General features: G+C 40.0%; 1 protein-coding gene across 7 annotated transcripts in view; it reads left to right on the top strand.

The window, feature by feature from the left end:
• Positions 1–12,625, top strand: part of LOC6726760 (afadin) — a 44,841-nt gene that overhangs the window by 8,154 nt on the left and 24,062 nt on the right. For 5 of the 7 annotated variants that reach the window (XM_016176005.3, XM_044923376.1, XM_016176003.3 and 2 more), the window contains exons 2-6: positions 6,340–6,562; positions 6,628–6,736; positions 6,953–7,146; positions 7,212–7,730; positions 8,106–8,187. In XM_016176005.3, coding sequence (XP_016033252.1) covers positions 6,458–6,562; positions 6,628–6,736; positions 6,953–7,146; positions 7,212–7,730; positions 8,106–8,187 — 1,009 coding nt within the window. In that variant the 5' untranslated portion in view covers positions 6,340–6,457. Of the gene's footprint in view, positions 1–2,574; positions 2,692–6,339; positions 6,563–6,627; positions 6,737–6,952; positions 7,147–7,211; positions 7,731–8,105; positions 8,188–11,478; positions 11,873–12,625 lie in introns of those variants that run through there. The other 2 variants (XM_016176002.3, XM_016176000.3) reach the window with 2 other exon arrangements.

Here is a 12,625-nt window from a genome sequence, read left to right as displayed (position 1 = left end):
TAGGCACCGGCAGTCACAACAAACTCAACGGCATGCAAAATGGCAACATCAGATATAACCACGCTCGAGGCAAGTTAACAGCCCGAGTGCGTCATCTTAACTGTTTATGCTGGCTGTTGCAATTATGCTTGATTTTCTTATGGCCATTACATGAGCGGTGGCTTAGTGTACCCAATGCTGGCCAAAACCGGACGGCTCGGACCACACCTGACACCTGACCAGCGGGGAGGAAAACTTTTCTCCCATTCGGACACATTTCACACTTTTTAATTACGCAGAGGGGGATGATTTCTCTTTTCCTTTGTTTGTTTTCACCTGACCGAACCATTTTGAATAATCATAAAATCTATATTGCTGCACATTTCGGCTGGGTGGTGTGGTAATCAGTGTATGTGGAGAAATCTTTTATTCCAAACGCGGTCGAGATGGGCTACGTAATTTCAGCTAGTTGTATGAACCAACTTGTATCGTAACTTACCATCTCTATAACTCGAAAAAGCATCTACTACGATATCTTTATCTTTACATCGTTACTAAGGCATCAATTGATTGATTCAGAAGTTGTGCTTAAATATGAATATACCAAGCTAAGCCTTGATCGAACTTTTTCATTTCTTAGGCGATGTGCATATAGTAACCATTCCCAGAGATCCCTAGGATCGTCTGCAGTCCGTAGATACAGCAAGTCATAATTATGTATGCCTGATCATCCATAGTCTACCTATAGTGCCGCGCCCCACACGATGATCCATGCATACTTAATTAGTTAATTTTCCATAAATTTCTGCTTAGGAAGGAGTGCCTGTTTCGTTTGTGAGAACATGCAATGGGCCCCACGGAGTTACCTACTACAAACTTTGAGAGATGTTACCTATAGCATAATGGTCCAATCTTAAAGCAAGTGTTTATCAATCATATCCCCAAAATGTTGATTCTTTAACTCTTTGATGAAAATAAAAGGTATATTTTTGTTCATAACCATGACCTACATACATTTTGCCAGCACCACGTACTTTCGATACCCACCGTATGTATGAATAAGAGAAAATATGAACACAAATATTCATAAATATTAAACAATGAATAGCTTGATTATGCGCACATGCAAAAATGCACAAATGTGGGGGAGAACCCTCTTTCCCTTTCCCCCTTTATTAATTTAATATTTGCATGCATTACTCATTCGATTTTCGAGTCGAGTTGCGTGCTCGTTGTGCTAATTACGCGAAAAAATGTGTGGTATATGTGTAGGAACAGAGAATGTGAGACGAAAATTCACTGAAATTGTGATCAAGAAACCGCTTCACCATAAGCGGAAACTATTAATCAACTTTCACTTGTTGTGGCTTCTTTTCCCACTCTATCGATGCTGCTATTAGGATTTTGCCTTTGGTTCATGCGACATTTTGAGACCTCCGTTCAGATTGTGCGTTAATTAGTGAAGTTGGCCAACACTGGTCAAAGTATTTACTATGCTTTGACCACGTTTTCTACTTCGCTAACGGCTTTGTTTACCAGTCAACAGGTTATTGACTGATACTGCGGAAACGTGGTCTTATCGTGATCTGGCTTATCTTTGTGCTTATCTTGATTGCTGCGGCACTTCATAGAAGCTTTTATGCGCAATCGGAATTTAAAATCAAAGTCCAATATCCGATTACGAAAACAAATAGCCCCATGATCCAAGTCAAACTGATCATCTTGTAAGGATTTCATGATAATAGTCACCTAATAGTGATAGGTTTTCTTGGGTTAGTTCCATGTCTGGTTGCCTTCACTTGATTTCACAACTTCCAAGGGTTAGTCATGCCATCAGTAACTTCGCCAGAACTTCCTCTGGAATGGCAGTGATCTCGATGTCTATTTCTGTGAGCTCTTGCACACCTACGCTGACTCAGCCGGTCGATCCCTCGCCGCCACACACCGTCTAGCAGCAATTCAGAGCTCATTAAGAACTGCGTTCAACCCAATTCCACCAACCAATTAAGCGTGGCCCAGCAGCGGAGAAAATTCAGCCACCACAATGACAACCAGCTTGACTCATGGTGGTTTTGTTTGGACTTTTGTGTTTCGCCTCTTGGGTCTCATCGCTCGCTTCCTGGCTCAGTTCGGCGGTCAACAAGCCCAAGCCAAAGGCAAAAAGCGTTAAGCAAATAATAACAATAACAGAAACTGAAACAGCAACAAAGAGAAAAAAGAGTCAATAACCACGTTGGTATGCCTTTTGAAGCCGTTTGCCGGTTTATTGTTTTCTTCCCCACTCTCGGGGAAAACAGTTTTCGTATTTTTGCCAAGAGATTTACAATAACGTGCCAGCCACAATAAAAGACACAATAAATCTGTAAGCACTTCTTATTAAAAGCTCGAAAGTCCCAACATTAAAAGAGGGGCATTATGAAAATCTTTAATACGGAGTTTTAGTATTTAGTATTTGGTATTTTTTATAAGCAAATTTCAGAAGTTAAGTAGTTGGGCGCCACAACTTTTCCTGTCGATCTTAATACTTATTTCTTTATAAGCTACCAAATGCCCTAGAATGCATTAATTTTTATACATTTCGTGATTTATTTCTAGTAAAAGTGACGCCGTCTAAAGAGGCAAAACCAAGTCAGAAGCAGAAAGTAGGAAGCCCCAGAAGGGCAGATCAAAGTGACCGTTGCAAAAGGGCTAGCAAAAGCAATCGACCGAAAGGTAAACAAGACGGGAAAGAACTGTGTAGTCGGATTTCCGACTTAAAAGTATGTTTAAGTGTCATGACGAAAGTTTCTTTGTAACCCAGGAGATGGTATGTTGCTAAAGCAAACAAATATAAACCTATTTATCTCAGTGCAATGCCAAAAAGTTCCTTATTGACCATATACCTGGATTTATTCTAATTAAAAATGTGTGATTTTTGTGCAACTGCGAGATGAATTGTTTATTGAGGTATTAGCTCATATCGAAATTCCATAACGTTTGGTAAAAATCTTAAATCCAAATTTCTAGACATAAAATCTTTAAACGGCCTAACATGTAACTTGGACATTTAAAATTCAGACACTAGAGATCTAGGCCAAGTGTCTGACCAAGAGATCTAGGAACAACAAAATTTGTTTCGACGTTTTACAACTTGAGTTAATTAGAAATAAAACCAAACACTTCTTGCAAACAGTGAGTAAAACAAGAGAGATCTATCTAGCCGATTTTATTGACTATCAGATACCCGTTACTCAGCTAGATGAAGTGCGAGGTAGAAATTTCAAATATGATTTTATCGTATCGAAGGAAATTAACAAGACAAACAAATTAAAAAGAAAGACGTACGGGTTTTCTTGGCCAGATCATTCGGCTAGTGATCCAGACTAAGAATAAACATGCAAATGTATATATTAAAAATGTTTAAGGTCTGAAACGCTTTCTTCCATCTGTTACATTTAACGAGTCCATTGTAGCCTACTACTATAAATAACGCGGATAGTTACCTTTATTCTAACTTGTCTCCATAACTATCTAGTCTTATATCGCAAGGTATTTTCTAACATGAATCGCTTCATTTTTAGATTACAAGATTAGTTTCCAGCACATAGATGACTTCCTTTTTCTGCGCAGACTATGATTCGGGTGTTTCCTTTGGGGGAACTGCAGATTAGCAATTTCCCCACATCGTGTCCATTTAAAATTGTCCATCCTCCGGCTGTTTCCGTTTGTTTTGCAAACCCACTGACCCCGAAATTAATTGAAACACAAAGAAACAAAAGCACACACACACGCACACACACACTCAACGAAAACTGCAACCGGCAACAAGTTTCGCAAACATGCACTTTGGTAGGCGAAGGGGCGTCGAAGGGGAGGCGCAAGTCATGTGAGGTGGGTCTATTGCCGCGCTGCAGGTGCCAAAGCGACAGCTGCATAAAAAACGAAAAGCAGCGAGAGAGAAAAAACTTTTAGTTATGCCTAGGCCAGCAACAATTTTACATGTCCCAGACCCACTTCGTGAGGTTTCGCGCTTCTCAGAAACTTTGCATCTGTATCCGAAAACGCGCTGAAGTGGTAGCAATGCAAAAAAAACTGCTCGTTAAAGATTACATTTGCTATGATCCGTCGGAGGCTTTAAACATTGATCTCCATACAAAGATTATTTATAGTTAACAATAATAATAGGATAATGCTTTATAATAGAATTTAAGACATAATGGTCTGCTGCTATCTTAACCTCAGCTGTTTCTGGATCTGAGCATGTAAATGTATCTGCGTTTTGTAGTTTGTTGTCTTCGTACATTCACCTCTTCTTCTGTTGATGGGCTTTGTTTTGCTCATTCGCGTCGTATTGCGGTACTTCTCTTTCAGCCTTCTCACTGTTTGGCTCTTTTCAGCCATCAAGCGACAATTTTATTTCCCTGCGGTTTTCCGACTCGTTTTTTTTTTTATTATCTTGCCTCTCGCGATCTTTTCAACGACATTTTCCCTCCCAAATCGGTAGCACAGAAATTCCATCTTCATGAAATGTCACCTTTATGTCTTTTTAATAATGTTGTTCAGCGATTATATAGTTAGTTTCTTCCTCCTTAACTAAAAAAGCCACTTCACTACTTGTAGGAGCAATTTGTTTGTCCCTCAGTTGGAACTGATTGTTTGTTACCCATCCTCTTCATTTCGTATAACTTGTCAGGAAAATGTTATTTCTGACAAGATAATATATTCATTATCTAATTGTTTAACGATGAACAAGTCAGATAAAAAGCTTGATATGGGAACACTGGACAATAATGGAACCAGTATGAAAGAAACAGGAGAAAGTTTACATTAACTCAATGTTAACAAAAAATACATGATAATTCGATTCAAACCTACGAAAGTAAACATAATATTTATATTTACCAGCAGAATAATAAATAATAACAAATAAAAAAACTATAAATTGTTAAAGATGATTAACCAATCAATATTACATTAAACTCATTTTGTGCAAGTATTCTTTTGTTTCCGGATACAGATTGGAAGCAATTGAACTTCCCTCTAGAACAGTAAATTCCTATATTGACACAACCCTTCCCCTTATTTCCGAATCAACCCTGAAAACAACTATAGATGCCTTGGCAACCATTAAAATGCACTTTTGGAAACGGACAACGAAAAATACCCAAGCACTTAAACGCAACCCTTTTTTGGCCATGCCTGAATGCATCGAGGACTTGTCTCTACACACACCTTCAATGAAAACTCTAGAAGCACCAGAAACATATGCAATTTCAGCTGACGACGGACGCACGCCCTCGCGGAAATTGATGAAATAGCTTTACTTAAACGGTTACCATTCTGTGGGCCTCCTTATAGAGCGAGTGGTCTGTAAATCGACAAGTTCCAGTGCACAAACGACGTGTTCCGCCAGGCGGAACCTCTGACGGTTATTATTAAAGTGCCTATATAAGACGGAACAAAAACATAGAAAAAGAACCAGAACTGGGGGGAATATAATGCCAGCAGATAGCAGGGAAAAGTTAAAAGAACTGAGTGAGGAAAGAGGGTTGGAATAGTTTAGTTCAGGCATATTTCCGCTCTTTGACATCACTTCTCTTCGGAATAACTTTGCTGAACTCTGAACGTTTCCTTCCAACCGTCACAAACCAACCAGAGAACACGCCCTAAATAACGTCTTCGGGTTATTTGTACAAATGCCCTGAAATTTTCTGCTTTGATGAAGTTATTTGTTTAGGGTCGCTGAGCGCAGAAAGCTGGTGTGGGAAATTCTGGTTAGATATGATCATGTAATGGAACTTTTAATTGGCTCGAAGAGGAGCAGGGTATTGTCATATACTTCTGCGGTATGGGCCCACTCTCCGGAAATGTTAGCCAGACCGATCATAAATCAAAACGGTATCTTCCATTTATCATTGCTGAAAGTTGGGTGAAGAAATGCGAAAGCATAGGTTTACTTACTCTGAGATGTTGTTCATAGCAATTTAGCATATTCGTTTTATTGTTAACTTTTCATTTATTACCCTATGTACCCCTATATTGTTTTTGTTTTAATCACCGTCACTAGCCAAGTCGATGATCCATACTATGGACTAAAATTTCTTTCGTCAAATGTAGTTCACAGTTCACATCCAACATATTTTTATTTCCTCATCAAAGTTTGTAGGTAAACAGACGAACATTTACATTGCCTCGTAGTATTCTGCCCTCTGGATCCATTGGTGTTTATATTTGGCAACGAAAAGTTCATGTTTGCCACATCTGCGTCAACTTTTTACTTTTTACTTTGCGCATCTGATTCCGCCTTCGTTTACGATGCTTTCATGGAAGTTGTAAACCCAGAATCTAATTTTATCAAAATGTATGCTTTATTGTTTACAGATAGTTCGTAGCCCCAACAAAACGAAGCCCAAACGACGTCACACTGGAGTCACAACACGATCTATTCTCCCAGAACTGAGACGAGACTTCCCCCCACCCCAAATACAACCTGTACAGTATGTCACATGATAAGAAGATGTTGGATCGCGAGGCAGTACGTTCAGTGATACAGCAATGGAATGCCAATCGATTGGATCTGTTTGCGCTCTCCGAGCCAGACGAGGTGAGTTACTTTATGAATAAATAAATAGGTTCATTTAATTGGCATTTTAATTATTCTAACTGCAGAACCTGCTCTTCCATGGCGTTATGCGCTTCTACTTCCAAGATGCTGGCCAGAAAGTGGCCACCAAATGCATTCGCGTGGCTTCCGACGCCACCGTCACAGATGTCATAGGTATGGGTTTTTGAACAACTTTTAACTTTTAATTATAAAAAAAGGGGGAAAATCCTTGAACATTAAATTTATGCTGAAGATTGGAAGCATTCTTTTAATACTTACACTGAGAATATACTATAAAGATTAAGACAAAGCAAAGAATTCAGCTTATACTTAAATTAAAACATGTTTAGAACATTTGGACATCATAATGCCACTATTACTTTTCCTCAGACACACTCATTGAGAAATTCCGTCCCGATATGCGGATGCTATCCGTGCCCAACTACGCCCTTTACGAAGTGCATGCCAATGGCGAGGAGCGTCGTCTCAATGCCGACGAGAAGCCACTACTCGTGCAGCTGAATTGGCATATTGACGATCGCGAAGGTCGATTCCTGCTCAAGAACATAGACCAAAAGACCACTGTGAGTAATTTCAAATCATCGACAAGATTTATTTAATACTTATATACCAATATTACCATATACAGCCCATCGAGCAGACAGATCTAAACTTTAAGAGAAAACTCTCGAAGCGAGAGAAAAAGGAGCAGAAGAAAAAGGAGAAGATGGCAAAGCTGAGCTCCGATCCGCCCACCTCGAATGGCAGTCATTTGGGCTTGGGAAATGGGGTTAGCGCATCCTCGGGATCTGCCCACATGAATGGCAACGCCGGTGGACCTGGAGGCGACGGCAGCGATGCCGTGGCAGGAAAACTGTACACGGAACTACCAGAAACCTCGTTCACCCGATCGATCTCAAACCCGGAGGCCGTGATGCGGCGGCGCCGGCAGCAGAAGCTCGAGAAGAAGCTACAGCAGTTCCGTTCTAGGGATGGTGGTCCCGATACAGGTGGCACGTTGAAGATTTATGGCGAGAGCCTCTGTCAGGACGTGCCCTACAAGACGCTGCTGCTTTCCATCCGGGATTGTGCGCAGGCTGTTGTGCGGGAAATGCTCACAAAATACGGTCTAGAAAAGGCCGATCCTGTGCACTACTGCCTGGTTCAGGTGGGATGAGTAAAACAATGAGTTTGAGAGTTTGATGTGAAGCTGTAGACTGAAGGAGTATAGTTTTATAGTCCAGTTTGAATTATCAAATGTTTTTTTCTGAAGATTTTTGTAATCTTTTGATTGAATCAACACTATAATGTGCTCTTATATCTCTTGTTTTATCTTAAAGTGCTAGTTACTCATGTAATAACAACTGTTAAGAAATTGCCAATATGTTTCACTTAAAAGACATCATCCACATTTCAAATCATCGTCAAAACACTAAATACCCTGTATTTAGTAACGTTTAAACTCCTCAGGCCTCAGCATCGCGTCCCTTAATTATGTATCGTTAAAATAACTCTGTTTAATATTGTTCTTTACGAAATGCAGGTCAACAGTGACGGAACAGAATATATACTCGACGACGACGAGTGCCCGCTATCGATACTCATGAACCATCCGACGTCGCGAGGTGAGTGCTTTTTGATATTACCTGATTTCCAACCATTTAAAATCAATTTTCTTTCGTGGGGGAATTGCCACTTCATCCATAAATATTCACGCAATACTGGCATAGCGTAAGCCTTGTTTTATCAATAACTATGCTACCTCACTCACTTGTTAAACAAACTGACTGACAGCAACAAGAAAGGCAACAAAAAAGCACGTTGACTGTTGATATTTTTGTATTTCATAAATTCTGTGTGGCTCAGTATCGGTTGGCATTTCTTATCGTTGCGACGGAATTTTTGCGTCCGGAGGTGTTCCTCCAGTTTGAATTTTTATTAGAAACAATTTTATTTTTTTTAAGTAAATTAATGCATTTAGTGAATAGAAGTTTCATCATAAGATACTTAACTCTATAGACTATATTTAAGATGAGAGACAATGTTTGTGAGAAACTACGTAAGTGCATAATATAATATATTTACCTTCACAAAACTTAAATACGTTTAAAAAGTGCACAGATCAAAAAATTCAAAGTTCTTTGCAAACTAAATTGAAAACTTGCCGTCAACGAAGACCGTTTCGAGCTTAACCAACCCGTGAAGCCAAACATCAATGCAATTCAATTACGCATGAAGAACTAGAAACTTTAATTACTTTAACACTTACAAAACTCCATGTTCATGCAGACACTAGCCTACTTACCGAGAGATATAGCTTATTAGCCTTATACGCTGGGAAACTTTCCTTCATATTCGTGGTGCAAAGCATTTAGCGTATGCATCAACCATGTTAGCAAGGACAATAATCAAAGGACTAATGAGGTGAATAGTGTATTTTAGAACATTGAATTGAGTTTTGCATGTTTGCTAATTCCTGCGAAGAGTATTGTAATTTTAATCAGACTTCAAACTATATATATTTTGACCAGCACGATTAATCAAGACGATCAGGCGTAAAGTTATCGGTACGGAACTTAGTAAAAAATAGGTCTCATCGGAAGTTTATATCCCATAGCTGTTATGAAAACATTCTAAACATTTGCTAAACCTTAAATTTTTTAGTTTTTTAAACCAATTTGAGCAGTTTAAGAAAACGGCATATTTATGTGTAAATATATTATTCTGCAGAAGGTAAAATGTTGCTGAGGTGATCAAAAATCATATACATTTCCATTTTCGTCAGTGTAACTCACATCCCAGCCCAACCCTAATCGCTTATGATGATGACATTGGCAGGGATCCTTTTCGGGAGTCCCTGTTGCTTACCCCGTGGCAGCTACATGAGTGTGCTTCTCGTGCTGTCCTTTTCTGCTACTATGCCTGTCTCTCTTCAAAGCCCCCTGGGCCATTCGAGAGGTGTAAAATGTAAATAACGACCGCACTTTACTCGCATTGTTGTAGGCTGACGTCGCCTTTTGGCTTTGCTAATTGTTGGTCGCGTTTTCCCTGCTGCCTAGTTTTGTGTGTTAGTGTAACGCAGCGAAAGTTTAGTTAAAAAGAGCGGGTGAATTGTTTACCGGCGTAGATTATGATTTATTTGGGCCCTTTTGGGGGGCAATCAATGTGGGTCAACATACAACGAGGAGCAAGAGTCATGTGGGCTATTTCGTTAACTTTCTTATCACTATGTGAGATGTAGCGTCCCCACCTTTTAACGTTTCGTAATGCACTTTTTAGGTAGTATCTCTTTTGTTCAGATAAACAAAACACGTGCGACTGATTGTTGAATGATGAAAATACTTCGTTCTCCATAACTTAATTTCCTCTAGCGTCCTAAAGTGTTTCCCGCTGTTGTGTATCTCGGCCTTTGTATCAGCCAAATATTGATGCGTTTGAAGATGTGATGCTGGATTTCTCTTTAGCCAGAAGTGGGGCATTACGTTCTCTTAATTCACTTTCGATGTTTATTGCTAAAAGAGAAATTGAAAATTTGGTTCTCTGTTGTTGAGTCTATCTCGCTCGTATCCTTTGTGGCTCGTTTTTATCGTTTTGAGTTTCGCTTTCGATTTAATTTCCTTTTTGTTTGTCTGGGCTTCCTTGGCACAGTGGGTGATAATAATAATAATAATTTAGCAAAAGCTCAATACCCCAAAGAGAATAATTCCTTGAAAAGTTAAGAATAACATATCTACATGTTGAAAATTAATTTTAAAAAATGTACACATTTGCACTGTTTATGAAATTAATTACGTGCTGGTTATTTAATTATGTTTACAGAGATTAAATTAACTTGAATGAATTAGTAGGGAATATTGAATTTAACCTATTACGAAGATTCTTTGCAAGTGCTCGTTCTCATGAACGGACGTTTATCAAATTTTATTGCTCACTTTGAGGTTGTAGCACATAAACTTCAAACCGTTCCGTGTTGCGTGTCTGTGGGGAGTTTCCTGGTTCCAGGGTGACTTAACCCATTCCAGCCTGTTCGACTTGTTTTGGTGTCTCTGGCGTGCGTCTATTTCCCTTCCGTAGATTCGTCCTGTCAAGGATAATAGCATACCTTTGGTGGGTCGGCAACAGGAATAACGGCCTGACCACCTCGAATCCCACAGTCTTGGCCACTCGACCGTTTACCAATGGGAGAAGCGAATGTGCTTTCTTTACCAATTCGAAGTACGGTGCAGCATCGATAACCGGAATATGGGATCTATTTATGTTATTGGGGATTGTCATTTGGATTTTGTTATAGTTGGTAAGAGATATTAATCAATTAACTTAGGAAAGAATGCCTGCAACAACACCCTTAAGTGAAATTGTTTATAGCCGCCTGGTGGGTTCGACTGTTGTTGGTTGTGGTTAGCTTATGTTGATTCATATTATTGTTGTTTTTCCACCCGCTGTCAGCGTCCTTTGCAATGTCGACCTACTGCCGGTACAAGTGGCAAAGGTGGTGAGCAAAGGGAGGGGGATTGGGCGTAATGGGGATTCCCCACCAACACGCATCCCATTATCCATTATCTACGCCGTGCACTTCACAGTCACACGCCAAAGGACTCACACAGACAGACGCACATGCACTCGAAAAAATGGTTAAGTCACATTTGTGCAAATATATTCATTGCTTGTATGTGACAAGAGAGTTTTTGGAAAGTAAACTGGCGTTGAATGCGGTCAACCCTGTTTGGGGTTTCCTCAATGGGTTATTGTTCTGACTTTCGGTCCAAAGTTTTATTCTCTCTGGACACACTCAAACCGTGCTGCCGATGCCGATGGCCGACAGAGTTTTCCGACGAAAAGCCGAATTCCGTATTTTCCGCATTGTGTTTGGGGCAACAGCGAAGGCAATGGGTTCACATCCAGCGCCAGGTTCAGTCATGAAGTAATGCTGCTCGGGAAAGCACGACGCTGCTCTTTCGGGAAACCCGCGACACATCGCATTTGTATTTGAGGCGAGAAAAGTTCACCGGCAACCAGCGACGGCGGCAACAGTTTTTCCCAAAGATAAAACGATGGCAGGGTGATGGCTGGGCGCCCATCGTCGGGTGCCGACGCGCCTCCTCCTCCACCGCCCACCATGCATACAGAAAATTGTCAAAATTAGAAGCCGTTCAATTGAATTCGCTGTGTGCTAGCAAAGTGATTTTGTTCCGACAAGCAGGAGTCAGTCTATGTGGTCCAATTATAAATATTAGTAATAGTAGTAGTAGTAATCATCAGCGAAGAGATCGCCGCGGGAAGTCTGCAAGATGATGGATTGGGGCATAAGACGTAAGTTATCTTTCCAGGGGGATCCACCTATTCATGTTACTTGTATTTCCACCTCACCGGTAATGAGTGGTGGGCCAGGCCCCAAAGTGGCCCCAGAGAGCCCTGAAAAGTATGCCATGGAATCCGTCACGGAAAGTTTACCCTTGAACTTTGTTGGCAGCATTTGGCAAATACTTTTGTCACAACTTTTTCGATTTTCATGTTTGGTCACTGTGAGTTATTAAGCGGTTGCGGTCTCTAGATTTTTTCGTGTAAATTGAGCTGGCAATTTTCCGGCTCTCGGCAGCATTCAACTTGATTGTCAGATTGATTGTGCTTGGCATTAAAAGCTTGAGGCCATCAAAACTATGTTTTAATGGGGTGAGTGGCGCTTGAAGTGCATTATAAACACTCTTAGAGCAGGAGGCTCCACCCCTTGTGTGCTTAATATTTTAAAGGAACATTTAAAACGTGCTATTAATGAGAACAGGAACTTATTAAGTACAAATCCATCGATTTTCTTTACATATTGGTTGAAATTAGTCTACAATTACCTAAGAAAAAACTACGAATTACAGTGATTAAATTTAATTTTACCTCTACGTCGTATTTCTATATTTAAACCATCAATTTTACTCACAGCCCAAACATGAAAACTTTAAAAGTGTTAAAGCTCTCACAGACCAGCAAAGTTTATTAAATTATTAATCGTACTTCAATTTGAAGTGCCTTTTTCTGTACACAAGTGCAAACGCTTTGTTAAAATATATGCTA

Source organism: Drosophila simulans, chromosome 3R, assembly GCF_016746395.2.
Source record: "Drosophila simulans strain w501 chromosome 3R, Prin_Dsim_3.1, whole genome shotgun sequence".
Taxonomy (NCBI): Eukaryota; Metazoa; Arthropoda; class Insecta; order Diptera; family Drosophilidae; genus Drosophila; species Drosophila simulans.
This window is presented reverse-complemented; position numbering and strand designations above follow the sequence as displayed.